At 37.5% G+C, this 19,105-nt stretch overlaps 1 protein-coding gene across 4 annotated transcripts; it reads right to left on the bottom strand.

Moving 5' to 3' along the window:
* Window positions 1-255: 255 nt before the first annotated feature.
* LOC308684489 (circularly permutated Ras protein 1) lies at window positions 256-19,072 on the bottom strand. Of its 4 annotated transcripts, none has more exons than XM_081355730.1 (21): window positions 18,721-19,051; window positions 17,748-17,866; window positions 17,245-17,337; window positions 15,792-15,887; window positions 12,034-12,126; window positions 11,737-11,823; window positions 11,554-11,651; window positions 11,251-11,451; window positions 11,113-11,163; window positions 10,943-11,032; window positions 9,632-9,783; window positions 6,570-6,651; window positions 6,107-6,231; window positions 5,866-5,950; window positions 4,259-4,365; window positions 4,043-4,152; window positions 3,753-3,864; window positions 2,734-2,874; window positions 2,556-2,649; window positions 839-889; window positions 256-659 (listed from the first exon to the last, which is right to left on the bottom strand). In XM_081355730.1, the coding sequence occupies exons 2-21, from the start codon at window positions 17,827-17,829 to the stop codon at window positions 564-566; spliced, it is 2,046 nt and encodes a 681-aa protein (XP_081211856.1). In that variant the 5' UTR covers window positions 17,830-17,866; window positions 18,721-19,051; the 3' UTR covers window positions 256-563. The 4 variants fall into 4 exon arrangements, with proteins under 4 accessions (XP_081211856.1, XP_081211857.1, XP_081211858.1 ...); XM_081355731.1 differs by having other exon boundaries at window positions 18,921-19,051; XM_081355732.1 differs by lacking the exon at window positions 15,792-15,887 and having other exon boundaries at window positions 18,721-19,072.
* Between the last annotated feature and the right edge of the window lie 33 nt (window positions 19,073-19,105).

Raw genomic sequence — 19,105 nt, 5'->3', positions numbered from 1 at the left:
AATCAGCTATTTGTCAAGGCAACATCTCTTGATGTAACTTGATGTCCTAAAATATCTGAAACTAAAACTAAAATAAAAATGAACTATATAGACATTTAAAAAAAAAAAACTATTGAAAATGACAAAATTACTTTACTAAAATTGAAAATATAAAATAAATACGGATTCAAAACATTAAAAAAAAAACTATATTAGTATCTCAATGACACTAAAATAACATTGCCTGTAAGAAGACAGAATAAGAGGAATCAGTCAGTGATTTATATAAAATGTTTTATTATTGCATTATATTTATTAGTACAGTCCCTTGTATTCTAGTTGGTAATCTGACATATTTGCGCTATAGTTGCAAACACAAACATGTCTGAAATCCACAGACCAGCCAAAGATAAATACTGGCAGGTGTTGCCAAACAGCAGCGATGGCATAGAAAGAAGTTTGACTTGTTAGCACATAGTTTGTATATATTATACATTGCATATTTTCCAAGCAATATTGTCCATAGTTTGTGATTGATACAGCACCCTATATCACTAGCTCATGAGTCTAGTTGACATCTGAGCTCAGTTCTCCAGCAAGGCAACTCTCTTGGCCTTTCCACTCACGCTCTTCGCCCTCTTCATTTGGTAGACCACATTGGCCGCCGCGTCTGAGATGCTCTGGAGGAGAAAACAATTCTACTGAGTGACAGTTTGTGCATGCATATACACATTTAACCACGTGAGTGATGATCCATGTTATCGAAGCATGGCTTTCATTTTATGTATAACAGTTTCCACTTGCATCCAGCTTTAAATCATATTTTGAATATATAGAGTGTGAGAGATCTTTTACTCACTGCAGTGGAAGATGTTCGAGGTGCTGGGTGAACGTCAGTTTCTGTTTTGTTCTGTTTAGAGTAAAAGTGTCATATTTTAACACAAGGACTTTATATCATTTAGTCACAATGATTCATTTATAAAGTTGTGAGGGCCCTTTTGTGACTGAGCTAATTTCAAAACATAACGTTCAGACAGTACAATCACTGACACATATCTAGAAGCATGTGAGAGTGTGTCTACATGAGTGTGTGCCCTGACTGTGGTATGCTGACTTTAAGTAAACAATGACAATGCTAGATAATGACAATGAGGGGTGTAACGGTATATGCATTCGGTGCATATAGTCAGAGGATGAATACAGTCAAGTCACAGGCGATCCACACTCCAGTCCAGAAGGGGGCGCGTGTAGCAATGCAACGCTGTTTGCTAACAGCCATAACAGGAAAAAGAGCAGAAGAAGAGAAGACAATCTACGCACCAACCCAAAACAAGAGTTCAGATGGCACGCAAGAGCTTGCTAGTAGCCTATACATGAATATCAGTCACGTGACCTCTTACGTCATCCGCTCTTTTTCCAGTTGACTGCCGCCATCTTGAGTACCTACCGAGTACTATCTATGGTACTGACAAGCATTAGCTAGCTAGCTTGCTACTATTTACAGCTTCGTACAGATACAGTAAAAGACAACATTTCGCACCTCGACTGCCATGAAAAGAAATGCTACTTTAAAAAAATAATATGGTTAGGGTGTGATCCCTACGCGATACCTGATGCGTACTTCCAGCCTCTGTCTGCTGCTACCGAACTACCAATCCTGGCATTCAATGATATTATATGTTGATCCGACTATTTTAAGCGTGTATTTAAATGGTCCAGTGGCAGAACTTTTGCCAAGGTTCTGGGTTCTAATCCGCACTCATATAACGTTAGTTTTTTTTTTCTCATCAAAACCGATAATGTATATCAGTGGTAGTATTTCAGGCAGGGACACGTTTGTGTGAAGTTTATTTGTATTGGTACATTCGTGCCGTGAGATGTTCCACCTGCAAATTACAGCGTCTTTTTTCGCAAATGATATTTTGGGGTCTCCTTTTTTGTTGTTGCACCCCACCGCACAACGTATTGAAGGCATAGCTAGCTAGTTCCTTTGCGACTGACGTGAATCAGGTACTCAAGATGGCGGCAGACAAGTTTTAGAAGTGAGTGACGTCAGTGAGGAGACGTTGGTGACATCATCTGATATTCATCTATACGCTGAGTTTCGATTCATTTTTGTGACGTGCTCCACAAACTTCACGGAAAGGAAATCGCCGGGACGGCAGAAAGCAACATGATGTTTATTTTCTTTATTATACAAAAAGCCAAATGTTTTGCTTTTATTATTCTGTACCTTTTTAACACTTGTGATGCTTTTCAGTATTGTAGCTTATATACCAAATACAATTTTTTATCAGCCCTACAAAAACAATATGAGCTATGCAAGAGTGCTTTCTGTTAACTACACTACAGGAGGCTGTACTGGACCAACTACCTCAGGGACTAAACGCCGCTCGTTGGAACAAACTAATTTGCACAACTGTCTGTTCAAAATAAATGAAAAGAAACCAAACATTGGGGGTTTGTTGCCTTTTCCTGTTGTACCAAACTCGTATCGAACCGTGACCTCAAAACCGAAGGACACCCAAAATAACTTATTAATCAACTAATTACTGATTTTGAGGGTGTATTCAGACCTGTTTGACAGTGTTGATGTCTTCACAGATCATACTCATGGTACTGATCCAGTTCCCATAGATGCTCTCTTCTTTAGGGCTTGGCTTCTGTTGACTGTGAGATGAACAGAGAAAGACACACATGTCATTTCCCACACGTATGAGGCACCAGAGGGCGATCTGGAGAGGTTTGCTGTACCTGATGTCTTTGAGAAGGTCCTGCTGAGCTCGGAGTTGTCTCTGTGCTTCCTGGACTCGGCCCTCCATCGTCAGCCTGGCACACAGCTGGGCGCAGTGAACGCCCAACACTGACATATTTAAACTGCCCGCCCACACCCAACTACACACACAGAAAAAGAGACAGAGGTGAAAAAAGGGAGGTTGAGATATATATACACTACTATATACTCAAAAGTTTGGAAAAATGAGACTTATTTTTGTTTATAATAAGATGTTAATGTTTATAAAAGAAGTCTCTTCTGCTCACCAAGGTTGCATTTATCTGATAAAAATACAGTAATAATATTGTGAAATATTATTACAACTTAAAAAACTTAATATAATCTAAAATTGAATTTTCAGCATCATTCCTCCAGTCTTCAGTGTCACATGATCCTTCAGAAATCATTCTAATATGCTGATTTGCTGCTCAGTTATTATCAATTATTATTGGTGCTAAATTAACAATGTTTCTTATTATTATCAACGTTGAAAAGTTTTTGCGGATTCATTTTTTTGGGGGGGTTTTCAGGATTCTTTGATGAATATAATTTTGAAATAGATATCTTTTGTAATATTATAAATGTCTTTACTGAATTTAAAATCTTACTTACCCCAAGTCTTTGAATGGTAACATATCATCGTTTCCACAAAAATATTAAGCAGCAAAAATTGTCTTCAACATGAGATTAAAAAAAAACAACGTATTTTTAAAATATTATTATAACAGAACAGTTATTTTAAATTGTAACAATATTTCACAATATTACTGTTTTTATTGTATTTTTCAACCAATAAACACAACCTTGGTGAGCAGAAGAGACTTCTTTCAACTGTCTTTTCTATGTCCACAATGATATTTTCTGCAGATATTTTACATGTGAAACAACTGATTATAAATCACCATGTAGTTTATGTCAAGACTATAAAGTGAGTGTGTCATGAGCTGTGGATCTGGAGTGTGTTTGCTGTTATTGTGCAGTATTTTGAGTGCTTTACCTGCTGGTGGTGACCCGTTTCTGTTGAGTGATGACTCTCATCACTTTCTGCAATTCCCGAGTCTTGAAGCTCAGCTGCAGCTGAAAAGGGACACGGTCCCGTTGCTGGAAAACTAAAAGACAAGAGATAGTTCACAATTTATTTATTTTGAAATCTACTTTTGTGTTTCACTGAAAAAATACCAGTAAACAGATCTGGAACGACATGTGGGTGAGTACAAAGTAAAAAAAAAAAAAAAAAAGCTTCTCTCAAATGCTTTCTTTTGATTGCACTGCATATTTTGATCTTACTTTCAACTTTTTCTGGTCTGACTGCAAACTGGAAGGTGATCTCAACACCATCTGTCACGTTGCCAATCTCTCTTACTAACCGATGATTATCATCCTCATAGGGGAAGTACCTGCATCAATCAAAGGAGAAAAATAGAGACAGAGGTACAATGTATGTGTGTGTGTGTGTGTGTGTGTGTGTTTGTGAGTGTGTGAAGGTTACTACCGGATACTTACATGCCATCCGGTGCCAGCAGTGTTGCCATGACGCTAGTTGCTAGGACATTGTCAGCTATAGCGCTCTGAATCTCTGTGGCGACTGTACCAATATTTACAATATTAATCTGGGAAGGGGGTAAAAATAAACATATGTCATTTTTCTGACTGATCTTTAATTGCTTGGTATGTCATATTGCAGATATTCTTTCAAAGAGACACAAAACTTTGAGGTGTCTCTTACAAGTCTGCAATGTCAAGTCAAATACAAGTCTTGCAAGTCAAATACAAGTCTCTTCTGCTCACCAAGGCTGCGTTTATTTGATCAAAAACACAGTACAATCAGTAAAATTGTGAAATATTATTGCAATTTAAAATAACGGTTTTCTATATGAATATATTGTAAAATTTAATTGATTCCTGTGATATCAAAGATGAATTTTCAGCATCATTACTCCAGTTTTCAATGTCACATGATCCTTCAGAAATTATTCTAATAAGATGATTTGATGTGCCCAAAAATCATTTCTGATTATCATAATACGTATTATGTTGAAAATAGTCGTGCTGCTTAATTTTAAGAAATTAATACATTCATTGATGAATAGAAAGTTCTTCACTTTCACTTTTGATCTATTTACTGCATCCTTGCTGAAAAAAAATTACTGATCACAAACTTTTGAACATATGTATGCATATTATTCAAACTAAGCACAAACTAATATTAAATGGTTGCGACCTTTAAGTAGTGTACAGTATAGAGATGGATGTCACTAAGGTGACTTCAATTTTGCAAATGTATGCACCAGTTTCCTATTAACACAAAACTCATTTTCACATTTAAATAGACCTGAAGGGGAAATACTGAGCCCAAAATCGCTCTCCCTTGCGCGTGTGGGCGTCTGGTGATAAGTATCAGTTTCTCTGAAAAAGGCTTTAAGCAACATGTTGCTTAAACCCTTTAAAAACAGGTTAAGCCTTTACAGAGGGGTTTTATAGACAAGGTTCAGGTAGTAACAGATTTAGTGCTGTTAGCAGAAGATTTTGAGCGAAGGGGTCAAACAGACAAAATTAGTATTTCTCGCATAGTTTACAATGAGCAACAAGTATGTGAAATGTAACAAAATTAGTGAAAGACTTTCCCTGAGGGGAAATGAATTGTTGCTGGAATCCTTGTGTACCTCTAAGGTCCTGTTTACAGCTGGTATTAAGATGTGTTTTGGTCGTTCGGATCACAATTGGATGAGGGAGACACATTCCCGTTTACATCTGGTGTTTTAATCCGTCTCTTTTGTCCACTTTCAACCACTTCTGTCCTGATTTCTTCAAGAGGAGGGTCTATGGGTGGGTAAATGTTTGGGCTTTTTCAGATATTTCAATCTAATGGACAAAATAAGCTCACGCAATTTACATATTAAATATTTACGTGTTAATATCTAACTATTTAGACCCCGTTTACAACTATATTTAACGTCATCCACTTGTGATCTGATCTTAATACCAGGTGTAAACTATGTTACTCCAAATCAGTCTTCTTTCTTTACCATCTATATCTGATATCTGCAACATGACCCAGACTGCTCAACAGAATGAAGGTGGACTGCAGATGAGCAGTATCAGTAACTCACTCTGCCTCCTGTGTGGTCAGCCAGCCTCCCAACCTCTGCCAAGCGACAGTCCTCTCCTTCAAAGGTCATCACGGACACTATCACACTATAAATTCCCACAACAACAGACATGCATGACTTAATAGCCATCATAACACTTGACATGATGGTAGTTCTTTCATTGTGTATTTTCGTCTACTGTCATTATATGTAAAAACTAACATGATCTTCAGAAAGAGATTTGTGCTTTGGAGTCGCTCACCCCTTTTCAGCAGCATAATGGGCTAACTGGTTGTAGAAATAAGGTGAGGGGTCGGAGCAACGGGAAGACTCTTGTTCTAAGTGGCCTAGTCCTATGTTGGCCTGCCCGTCTGTGCAAATTATAACCTGAAAAAGAAATAGCCCCTTAGAAAACAGATGTGAAACTACAAGAGAAGAGCAGTGTTGTTTTATGCTGTGTACAAAAGCATGTACGGTCCTAGTAGGGACGATTGAATTGACTTCTCGAGTAAAGTAGAGTAAAGTACACTCTTTATCAGTGGTATTTAAATGGCGGACCGTCACGGTCTGCTTGTTACATCCGGTTCAATACAGATTGAAGTGCAAGCGGTGAGGGTCGTTAACGGTGATGACCTTTCGGCGCAAACTCAATGAATAGCAGTTTTAGCATTACATATTTATCATAACAAAGCAGGTTGTCATAGCATGCAATTATGAATACAGACCTTTGATCCTGTGAACTGGGATGCCATTGCAACAGAGATGAGGGCAGCAGGTCCCAGTGCTGTGGCTCCATGTTCTCTGAGTCTGGGGAGAAGAAGAAGAAAGCAAAATGAATCAAACGCTGACGACTATTAGACAGTTATTTCATATTCATAACTGACCACACAGTCTGTTTATAAAAGCGACCGCAAACCATATATGGCTCTCTTTTTAATGGATGTCAATGGAGATGTTGCTTCACTACACTGAATAAACCGCTTTTGGGGGAAATTTTTAAATACATTTTGTTAAATATTACTATTTAGGTTTGATTTGAAAATGGCTTATCATTCAATAAATCGACAGCCCATTGGCTAATCTTCAACATCTTGCTCTTAAAAAGTAGTTTTGGATTGGTCTATTTTTGGACTTTGTATCCGAAGAAATGCTGTTTTATGAGAGAAATCATTGACAATTGCACGACAGGTATGATTCAGTTTACAACACTTCTCATTAATTCCTATGGTATCCACAAACAGTTGACTGTCGCAAAACGAAATTCAATGACATGAAGGCTGTAACGTTATCGGTTGGCCTTTTCGGTTTCTCCAATGTTAGAGCCACGGACCCTTATATCTCCCAATAGTAAGACCATCTCTGGCATAAGGGACACAAAATGAGAAACACTTCAGGAGTTTAGAAGTCGTCATCTTATTGGTTGAATTCTACGGGATTTTCGGGAGTTGCGTTCTGTAATAAATATTGGAGAACAACTGATTATGAATTTTTCTGATAAATCTTCTTCTGAAAAACCTTCTTCTGACAACTCCCCAGAAATTGAATACATTAAAGACTGGTTGAATGCATTGATTGTAACGGATGAAGATGAAACAGAAAAAAGAAATGTTAATGTCACAGGCAAAGCTGAGATTTCTATGGACGATCTTATAGTTGAACACCTCCAGAGGGACCACGCAAAAAGAGCTCGCAAGACGGAGAAGAAGGAGAGAAAGAAGGAGACGAACCGATTCATCGTGCACAGCAGTTAATAAAAACTATCAGACAAGTCGAACGATTAAATAAGAAGATAATACACATTGCAAACAGTTTTATGGTTGAAAATTAAATAAAATGTACAAATGAGGATGTGTTGAATTTACAGGGCAAGCTCAAATTTACTTAAAGCTTAATTTGAGCTTGGCCTGCGAACTTAAGGGTCATTGTTAGAAGTGTGTGTGTAGCTATAGGTACATGACATGTTTAGGGGTGTTACTTAAAACTGCATGTGTTATTAAAGAGAACGTTGAATGTCTCTTGCTTCAGACAGAAAATGTGTGAAGCTAGAGAGAGGTCAAAAGGGCTGTGATAGAGCAACTTACCATATAAAGCTTTTAATGTGCTGCATAGAATAAGTGTGGAAAAAATAATAATAGATAACTTGAACATGTGCTTGTGCAAGCTTATGCAAATAAGGGGACTAGGGTAAGTCCCAAGTATTACCGTATAAGGGAATTAGCTGTACTATAATGACAGCCTATAAGGAGTTAGTATAAAAAGCCTAGAAGGGTTTTTTTCATAGTAATTTTAAAGTAATTTTTCCCTATAAATATTTCATGATTTTGGTAATGGGGAATATTAATACTGGCAAATGCCCAGTGCATTCGTGATTGAACTGGTTAGAGGCACCGCCGAGGACCCTGAATCAACATCCTACATCCTTAATCTAACAGGTAAGGGCAATGTTTAATTGCAACAGATTATGGATATGTCTGAGAATGATTTATTGGTTACAGCGGTATAGAAATACAACAGTTCTTTAACGATCCGCCTGGAAACAAAAATCGCTGTGAAGCCAAACCCCCTCAAAAAAGAGGAAAACCGGCTCATGTGACAATGAGCGCTTATCAGGATCAACTAAACGCTGGATTTTCAAAAGTATGTGAAGTTCGCGGCAAAAGGGTGATGTAAATGGCCTGTATATACAGGGCTTGACATTAACTTTTTTGCTCACCAGCCACTGTGGCTAGTGGATTTCCAACGTTACTAGCCACTCAGCATTTTCCCATCGATACAATGGGGAAAAACTGCCCAATAGATATTTTTAATATTATCTCATAATTTGGCAGGAGATATATTAGGCTGCTGTCACTTTAAGACCTGACGCACGGATCCATTATACTGTTACACATGCGTTTTCTTTCTCAACTGTTTATGTTCACTTAAAACATTACTGACTGCGTTTACGTGAATACTCGTCAAGACCAGCATTATGACATTATTTTGTGTATTAAGGGCAATAAGCAGAGAGGAGATGAGAACAGCTGGTAGATGTTTCAGTATCGATAGGTATTGAAAAAGCAATATTTTTGACAACAATTGTATATAACAAATATATATTATATATAAAAAGTGGCTAATAGGAGTGACTGCATTTATACGCCACTACTGAAATCCACCCGCATTTGGAGGGTTGGCGGGTGTTAATGTCAAGCCCTGCCTATTTATATATTAGGCCTTGGTTCAAGTAGCTTTTATAAACATGCCTTGGAAAAGAAAACATTACTGGTGTGAATCTTGAGACAAAACAATGGCACTGACATATTTTAAGATGTGTCAGTGCAAGTTGCTTTCAGTTAAAACAGCTCAGCATTTTAGTCTGGGACTAGACTTAAAGCCTATTCTGTGAAACTGGGAGATTGTGATTGGTGCCAATTTTTCAAATTTAAGCCCCTGAGGAACTGAATACTTCATTCTGACTCCATGGAGGCAACCGCTTTGTGTCGAGTGTTTTTTACTTCCACGTTGTGCATTAAAAAAATATCCCTAACATTGACATTTTTTATATAGTTATTTCATAAAACTGTGGAACTTTGTACAATTCCGACTGTGTAAAATCATATCTGACAGAATGATCTGACAAGCACAAAACACAAAATCAGATAGACCAGCAGAAATACTGAAAGAAACTCTGTGACAAACAACCGCCCAAACACATACAGATACACAGAGGCTCCTTCTGCAGACAAGGTGGCGTGACCTTTGACAGACATACAAACAATAACATGCCGGAGAACGTTCCACTCACTCTTTGATTTTCTGGGTGAGAGGCTGGATAGTCTCTGCAATGCAGTGAGGCGTGCTGTAGTTCTCTCCCTCCTTCTTCAGATAGTCATAGTCCACCAGCGCCCAGTCTCTCAGAGTGAGAGGAACCCCTGTCCCGTCACCATACACCGTTACCTGAAAACCACACGCACAACTGTCCAGATATCTGTTCACATGACAGTAAATAAAGCACAATGAGAGCTATTCCGGTACTATGCTTTCCAGCTAATTTTCTAAATTTGTCTTTCCAGTTTTAATATTTGTTGTTTCTCTTGCTTCTTAACGGTGAATTCTGGCGCCCACAACCAGAAGCCACAAGCTCGTCAAAACTATAACAAGAAGAGGAAGTGCACAGTCATCACATCTTGGATGAATCTCAGTTGCTTTAAAGGCGTGTTGAGTTTTGGCTTCAGAAGTAGAGTGTGTAGTTCACATGTCTGTGATTCTTACCCAGGGTGTTACATTCAGCCTGGTCAGCATGTGTTGCCAAAATTTTGTCTACTGGTATAAACTCTGGACCACACAACTGCTTATTCTGACAAAGAATAGCCCACTTAGACAGCACTGCAAAAAATACTTTTCTTACTTAGTATTTTTGTTTTGTTTCCAGTCCAAATACCTAAAAATTCTTAAATCAATGAATTTCTTATGTCATTTTAGTTCTCTAGTAAATGCTTCTTGATTTAAGAATTTTTTGATATTTGGACTGGAAACAAAACAAAAATACTAATTAAGAAAGCATTTTTTGCAGTGAGGAAGATACCATGTGACGAACATGTAGAATAAACAAACATAGTTGTTTAGTCACTAACCCATCCTAAATATAATATATATAGGAAATTTTTTAATATAACTCAGATGGTATTCGTCTGAATGTCATGTACACATAGGATGGCTTCAGGGTGAGTAAATCATGGGCTAATTTTTCATTTTTGGGTGAACTATCCCTTTAAAGAGTGCTAAAATGGTATTAATTCTTTGAATTTCATAATAAAATGGACATAATTTAAAATCTGAGACTTTGTTTCTAATCAAAAATAAAATTGGACATGATATTACAATAAATTCAAATAATGATGTGGCGGTTTTTTTAAACGAGTGAACAGAAAAAATAGAGGTCAGATCTGAACTTGGAATAATAGACAATCTGTTAAAATGTAGTTTTAAAAAAGCCTTTTAAAGTTCTTGATGACATTAATCTGGAAAACCTGGTACATTTAATGACTAGTTCCTTCTCAAAAGCACTCGCACTTTAGTGACATTTTGACATGTCTCCTGTTATAAGTGTCTTTACCTCGTTGTTAAAAGTCACCAGTGCCAGTCTTCGGTGAGGTGAGGTTTTCTGCAGGGTGGACAGCACCATCTGAAGAGCTTCTTGGACTCCCTGGACCCCAAAAAAATTTGAGTAACTTCACATGTTTTGTGCCTGTTTATATAAGCAAAACTTCAGAAGTCACCTCTCACCTGCAGTCGTGAAATGTATGTGGGTGATCGCATGCTGTTACCTGGAGAGATCTAAGAGAAAAATACATTTAATGTAAACATAATACTTAAAAAAAGGGTGTTAAGCCCTGGCCGTCTGTAATGAAAGAAGACAGGCACCTCAGAAGTGACACTCATACTTCCGGAAATGTCCACGCACAGCACAATGAGCATGTCGTCTAGATTCTCATACTCCACGTCCTCGTTGTCCTCCATGTAAAGTATATCCCTGCCTGGAGGAGAGCGCAAGGGAAACCGTCCCGCTTTTAGTGCCGCCAGCGAATAAACGTTCTCCTTCCCACAAAACTCACAGCTCCACATCTAGAAAAAAAGACACAGGGATCACTTTTAACAAAAGAAAATGTTATTTCAACACTAATATCAGATGCACAAATGGGTTTTGCACCCCTTGGTATAACTTACTATTGTTGTTTGGTGTGTCTCTGGGCTGCTTGCAGAGGACATGATGGCATTGCATTTCCCACAATGCAGTGGTTTCTGGCTGCTCTGTATAGCAGAAGCTACGGAGACAGAAAGTGAGCTGATTTGAATTGAATGGAATTGATTTTTATACTTTCAGAAAATAAGTTTAGCAGAGTAGCACACCTTTAGTAATGTCCACAAGGCTTCCTACTTTTAGTGACACTACGTTTACATTAGCTTTAAGTTGAGTCTCTTCATTATTCTCCAGACCTGAGAGAAAAGAGAGAGAGCGAGAGAGCGAGAGAGTGAGAGAGAGAGAGAGAGAGAGAGAGAGAGAGAGAGAGAGAGAGAGAGAGAGAGAGAGAGAGAGAAGAGGAAAACTCACTGACCCTGTTTATTAAAAAGTTCAAGTTATTTATGCATAACTGAACATTTTCTGTGCATGTTTGTGGAATAAAGGGAGTGTGAATGTGTTCTCACCTCTTGGTGGTAACGGTGGTGGAAGAGAGCTAGATAGACTCTTTCTCTGCTGCATGTTACGGGGCGGTACAGGAGGTGGAACCAACGATGGAGCTTAAAAAAAGTTTATTATAAAAAATAATATTGTTTCATAGACAAATAAAAGCTGTTCAAATGTTTGGGTGTTTGTCAAAATGTCAAATTCAGTCATTAAATGACAGCACTTTTTTCAATTCATCAAAGAATTTTTTTTTTTTTATCACAGAGCATCACGACTGTTTTCAACTGATAATAATCAATGTTTCTTGAGCAGCAAATCATCATATTAGAATGATTTCTGAAGGATCATGTGACACTGAAGACTGGAGTAATGATGCAGAAAATTCAGCTTTGATCACAGGAATAAATTAATTAAGTTATTTTAAATTATAATAATATATCACTGTTTTTACTTTATGTATGAATATTATATATATATATATATATATATGAAATTTTCTTCTATAATGATAATTTTTATCAAGCTTGTATATTTAAATTCAGTAATTTCACTTAAATGGCAATGGAAATTACCTATTAGTTGTCATTTAAGTGTAACTACTGAACTTAAATATACGAGCTTGATAAAAATTATCATTATAGAAGAAAATTTCAGACGGCACTTAGAGGCTTTTGCATCTGAACTCTTCATATATATATATATATATATATATATATATATATATATATATATATATATATATATATATATAACAACAGGGATTTGTTTAGCACGCACTCATCAACATGTACTTGAGAATGTTCCTATCATCAGTTTTTAACACCCACAAAAAGGATGTGACGTTTTTTTTTTTCCAATGAACAATTTCTTTGCAAGATAACTTTCACCTTCTTCTGAACTGAAAGAGTGGAGTCTTTGAAGAGCTGCTTAACAGTAGAATCGAATTCTGTTTGCATCATTAGGGCCCGAGCACCGATGGTGTGAGGACCCTCTTGGAATTGCTCTGTTTATTATTATTATTATTATTATTCTTCTTCTTCTTCTTCTCCGCATTTAATTGCATTTTTGAGGGCCTAAACATGCTCGAAAACTCACGAAACTTTGCACACGCGTCAGAACTGGCGAAAATTTACATCTGATATAGGTTTCAGAATTGGACGGGGCAAAACGGCTCGATAGCGCCACCTATAAAAGTTCAACGGAGTGCGCCTCCCGCAACGTTCCACGTACGTGCACGAAATTCGGTACATACATGTAATGACCTAATACCTACAAAAAAGTCTCTTGGAGCATAGCCCTAAACACAACAGGAAGTCAGCCATTTTGAACTTCCTCTCAGATTTTTGTGCAGTTTTTGCCATTTTCAGGCCTCGTACTTTAACGAACTCCTCCTACAGTTTTAATCTGATCATCTTCAAATTTGGTGAGTGTAATCTTAAGGCCTTTGCGACGTTAAATTGCGAAGATCTTGAGTTTTCGTCAAAGGGCGGGTCCTCGGCGACCTGACAAATTTCGATGTTTCGCCATGAAACAGGAAGTTGCTGTAACTCAGGCATGGAATGTCCAATCTGCCCCAAACTTCACACTTTTGATAAGCGTTCTGTCCTGAACACATGACCATGCTCATATTCAGTTACAGTCATAGCGCCACCTGCTGGCAACAGGAAGTGACATGTTTAACACTGATATGGACTCCTAATAACATATAAAAAAGTGCCAGCAAGTGCTAAACATGCTAACAACATAATAGAAGCATGCTAAAACATGCTAGCAAACTCTTAGCTAAGTGCTAAAGCATGCTATTATTGCAATTAAATAGGAATTTGCTGTAACTCAGGCATGGAATGTCCAATCTGCCCCAAACTTCACACTTTTGATAAGCGTTCTGTCCTGAACACATTTACATGAGAAAATTCAGTTATAGTAATAGCGCCACCTACTGGTAACAGGAAGTGACATGTTTAACACTCTTGTGGTCTCCTAATAACATATAAAAAAGAGCCAGCAAGTGCTAAACAGGTTAGCAACATACTAGAAACATGTTAGCAAACACTTAGCTAAGTGCTAAAGCATGCTATTACTGCAATTAAATAGGAATTTGCTGTAACTCAGGCATGTAATGTCCAATCTGCCCCAAACTTCACACATTTGATAAGAATCATGGCCTGAACACATGTCTATGCTCAAATTCAGTTATAGTAATAGCGCCACCTACTGGCAACAGGAAGTGACATGTTTAACACTTTGATGCCGTTCTAGCAACATGTTAAAAATGCCATTGAGTTCTATACATGCTAGAAACATGTTAAAACATGCTAGCAGTACTTAGCTAAGTGCTAAACCATGCTAATTCAATGAAACAGGACTTTGTTGTTACTCAAGAAGGCAATGTACAATCTACCCCAAACTTCACACGTTTGATAAGAGTTATCTCTTGAACACATGTCCATGCTCATATTTAGTTATAGTCATAGCGCCACCTGCTGGCAACAGGAAGTGACGTTTAACACTGTTCTTGACTCCTAATAACATATAAAAAAATGCCAGTAGGTGCTAAACATCCTACCAACATACTAGAGACATGCTAAAACATACTAGCAAACACTTAGCTAAGTGCTAAAGAATGATATTACTGCAATTAAATATGAATTTGCTGTAACTCAGGCATGGAATGTCCAATCTGCCCCAAACTTCACACTTTTGATAAGCGTTCTGTCCTGAACACATGACCATGCTTATATTCAGTTACAGTCATAGCGCCACCTGCTGGCAACAGGAAGTGACGTTTAACACTGTTCTTGACTCCTAATAACATATAAAAAAATGCCAGTAGGTGCTAAACATCCTACCAACATACTAGAGACTTGCTAAAACATACTAGCAAACACTTAGCTAAGTGCTAAAGAATGATATTACTGCAATTAAATATGAATTTGCTGTAACTCAGGCAAGGAATGTCCAATCTGCCCCAAACTTCACACTTTTGATAAGCGTTCTGTCCTGAACACATGATCATGCTTACAGTCATAGCGCCACCTGCTGGCAGCATGAAGTGACATGTTTAACACTGTTATGGACTCCTAATAACATATAAAAAAGTGCCAGCAAGTGCTAAACATGCTAACAACATACTAGAAACATGCTAAAACATGCTAGCAAACTCTTAGCTAAGTGCTAAAGCATGCTATTATTGCAATTAAATAGGAATTTGCTGTAATTCAGGCATGGAATGTCCAATCTGCCCCAAACTTCACACATTTGATAAGAATCATGGCCTGAACACATGTCTATGCTCAAATTCAGTTATAGTAATAGCGCCACCTACTGGCAAAAGGAAGTGACATGTTTAACACTTTGATGCCGTTCTAGCAACATGTTAAAAATGCCATTGAGTTCTAAACATGCTAGAAACATGTTAAAACATGCTAACAATGCTTAGCTAAGTGCTAAAGAATGTTAATTCAATGAAACATGACTTTGTTGTTACTCAAGAAGGCAATGTCCAATTTGCACCAAACTTCACACGTTTGATAAGAGTTCTGTCCTGAACACACATCCATGCTCATATTCAGTTATAGCCATAACGCCACCTACTGGCAACAGAAACTGACATGGTTAACACTGTAATGCAGTACTAACCACATAATTATTGTGTACTAAGCATGCTAGAAACAGACTAAACATGCTAGCAACACTTAGCTGAGTCATGAAGCATGCTATTATCACCATTATACAAAACATTTTGTAACTGACTTTGACATACTCTTACTATATATACCTCCTTGAATGTACATTTCCCAACCATGCTCTGTCTTCCTAAAGCCACCGAGTGTTGATGGCACGGGTGCGAGGGCCCTTTCATCGCTGCTTGCAGCTTTAATTGAATCATTATTTTCATGTTTATCACTGTAAAGCTGCTTTGAAACATTCTGCATTGTATAAAGCACTATATAAATAAAGGTGACTTGACTTAAAGTAAATCAAATAAAGTTAAATGAAAAAAAATAAGTAAATTCTGCTGTTCTTTATCAGAACTAGTAACATTAAAACATTAAAGGAGAACTCCGGACAATTTTAACATTGAGCTCATTTTATTGTAAATTTGGAGTGCTGTCAATACAGAGAACAACGACAAAAATCGGTGTTGCCTACACCGAGTTATTCTATTTTTTAAATTTGCACCCTGTTGACTTCAGTGGGGCAAGTATTAAACCTGCTTTTAGCCTCTTAACATCCTGTGCACTTGTAATGACACATCAAGGATGTTAAGAGGCTAAAAGCAGGTTTAGTACTTGCCCTATTGAAGTCAACAGGGTGCAAATTTAAAAAATAGAATAACTCGGTGTAGGCAACACCGATTTTTGTCGTTGTTCTCTGTATTGACAGCACTCCAAATGTACAAAAAAATGAGCTCAATGTTAAAATTGACCGGAGTTCTCCTTTAAGGGTAGGGTAGGCAATTTCTTTTATAAACATTTTTTGTTATACTGGTTGAAACTCTTCACAGCCTGATAGCAATCATTAATATTAGTGGTCTAAATATTTAACCATGAACATATATCTTTTGCAAAAGTCTAAGTACCAAAAAATGTTAGTCTATTCATTGCATTCGCTTCTGCCTGCCTGTCAACATATGCATTTCCATACCTCCGCACACCGTGTGTTTCTATGCAGAATTGTAGACAGACAGTCACCAAGGGCCACAAACAAACAGTATCTGCCTTTTACAGTTCCACCTGAACCAAAACAAAAAGCTTATGCTTACGTGGTAACTGAAATTAAGAGATAACAACCCGTGACGTTCTACCCGGAGCTTTATGCATTTCTATGTCAACACTATCAACGCCGAAATGAATCTGCAGCAGTCAGGTGGTACAACTAGAAGTTGTTTATGTTCATTATTATTATAATGTTGCGTGCTTCGAGACATGAGTTAGTTTAACGCCGTCTCTCGTGACGCTTTGCAAACTCTGCTGTGCGCGTTCATGTGTTTTGAAGGAGGCGTGGCTTTGGAGACGCTCTAAAGGGAGGGTGGGATCTTATACTTTCAAAGCTAACTTGCTATTGCTAGCCTCTCCAAAATTGCTTACCCTACCTTTAAAAAAAGAAAACTCATTCCTCATTTCAAGAAGGCTCACAAATACAGAGATAATACAAGCCTCTTATTCACTCATTAGGAACAGTCTTCATAAAGCAATGCTAAAGTGAAAAACAATGTGTCATTTACTCACCTGGTTTCGGAATAAAGGTTACACGGTTGTCGTAAGGATGATCTGAGACAGAATGCGCTCTGGACAGACCACAGGGAAGAGTGGACGTAGACCCTACAAAACATGAGCAATCATGTGGGACAGATGGAGTTATAGACTGACTGACTATGTGTGCAATAAAATATAATAGTACCTACCCCAATACACTATATGGGGCAAGTTGTCACAAGTGGACCATGCCTATTATTATACACTATTTAATGCTGCCTCAGTAAAACAATTATCAAGCACAAAACAACTGACAAAATAGCAATATTTAAAAGGCAACATGCAATAATATTAAACCAACAAACAAATAAGCACATGTGGACATTGAATGCAACATAAAAAAACATAGCTAGAGAAAGCAAGACAACTCCCCCTTGATACATTTTTTCTTTCAGTAATTCTCTATATATGTCTCCTCAGAATGATCTGAGTTCTAATAATAAATGTTTACATCACATACACAGCATATGACTAACCTTGATTTGAGATTTTAGCTTCATCTTCTGTTAAACTCTCAGACCTCCAGTTACACACAACATGACTGCAAGCAAACTCCATCTCTGTGGGTGACGGAATTGCCACCCAATTGCAATTGCTGCCAAGAAGAAATTATAAGTTAGCATCAAGTTCTATTCTTCACAGTCAAAGTTAAAATAGAACCCATTACGCCAACACACCTTAAAACAACAACTTCAGCATTCCCTTGGTCATGTTGTGCACACAGAAAATGTCAGATAATGTGTTTCTATGTAGTTTAAAGGCAAGACTCTAGTTATTTTCGAAGACTTTCATTTCCTGCTAAAATGGTTCACTTACAGTAATTTGATCTCAGTTGCTGAAGACAGTTACACCTGTGCTAAACACTGTGGCACAGTTTGCCTCCCTTGTAAAATTATCTAGAAAATGACACAATTTATCATTTAAAGGGATAGTTCACCCAAAAATGAAAATTCTGTCATCATTTACTCACCCTCAAGTTCTTCTAAACTGTATGAATTTCTTTCTTCTTATGAACACAAAATAATATACTTTGAAGAATGTCGGTAACCAAACAGTTGATGGACCCCACTGACTTATATAGTAATTTTTTTTTCTCCATATATGGAAGTTAATTGGGTCCATGACATAATTTTTATTTTTGGATGAACTATCCCTTTAAGGAAAGCGAGTATGTGGTGATACTTTTATCTATCACAGTCTCCTTTCTTTTGTCTGTTCTTTCCTTGTCGTTTCTAGCAAGAGTTTACAGAAACCAATCTCATATTATAGCCATATAAGATGTACAAAAATGTCCAAAGGAGTGAGTTATTGAAAATAACAGGTCATATACTCTGACACATACACCCATGGTAATATACAGCCTGATAGATATAGCCTCGTCATCTACTAATCGCGAGGGCTTCAATCTCAGATAAACTATACTAGGTACAGTGTTTAAAAAGTATCTACCTGGTTACGGCAATTCAAAGTGAAGAGTCTGACTGTCATTCAGCTTGCATAGAAAGCCAGCAACATTACGGTCCTGCTCTTCACATACCTACTGTGTGTGCACGTTTGACTATGCGTGAAGATACAGGAAGACAGGAAACTGTGGGTACAAGACTAGAAAAAAAATAAACGAAACGAAAGAAAGAAGACGCCCAACTAACCTCCTTCACCTAACATGGACTTTGGCTCGGATGTCAGACTTACATTAGGCTATAAAGAAAATTCAGTCATTAAACATTAACAGCAGTGCAGTGTGATTCTCTGCTTTCACAATTCACTCTGTTCATAGAACATCACACTTACGTCAGACCATAAATATAGCCTGTCACTCAAGGCTCAAAACGGG

Source organism: Scardinius erythrophthalmus (genome assembly GCF_964197995.2).
Source record: "Scardinius erythrophthalmus genome assembly, chromosome: 2".
NCBI lineage: Eukaryota > Metazoa > Chordata > Actinopteri > Cypriniformes > Leuciscidae > Scardinius > Scardinius erythrophthalmus.
This window is presented reverse-complemented; position numbering and strand designations above follow the sequence as displayed.

Bases quoted from the DNA above. Each gene is read 5' to 3' on its own strand.
- LOC308684489 (XM_081355730.1), bottom strand. From the start codon at position 17,829: ATGGAGTTTGCTTGCAGTCATGTTGTGTGTAACTGGAGGTCTGAGAGT. The intron at 6,652-9,631 runs GTGAGTGGAACG...TCTTCTCCCCAG, and splicing joins CTCACCCAGAAAATCAAAGA to ACTCAGAGAACATGGAGCCA. The intron at 3,865-4,042 runs GTAAGATCAAAA...CTTGTCTTTTAG, and splicing joins CAGACCAGAAAAAGTTGAAA to TTTTCCAGCAACGGGACCGT.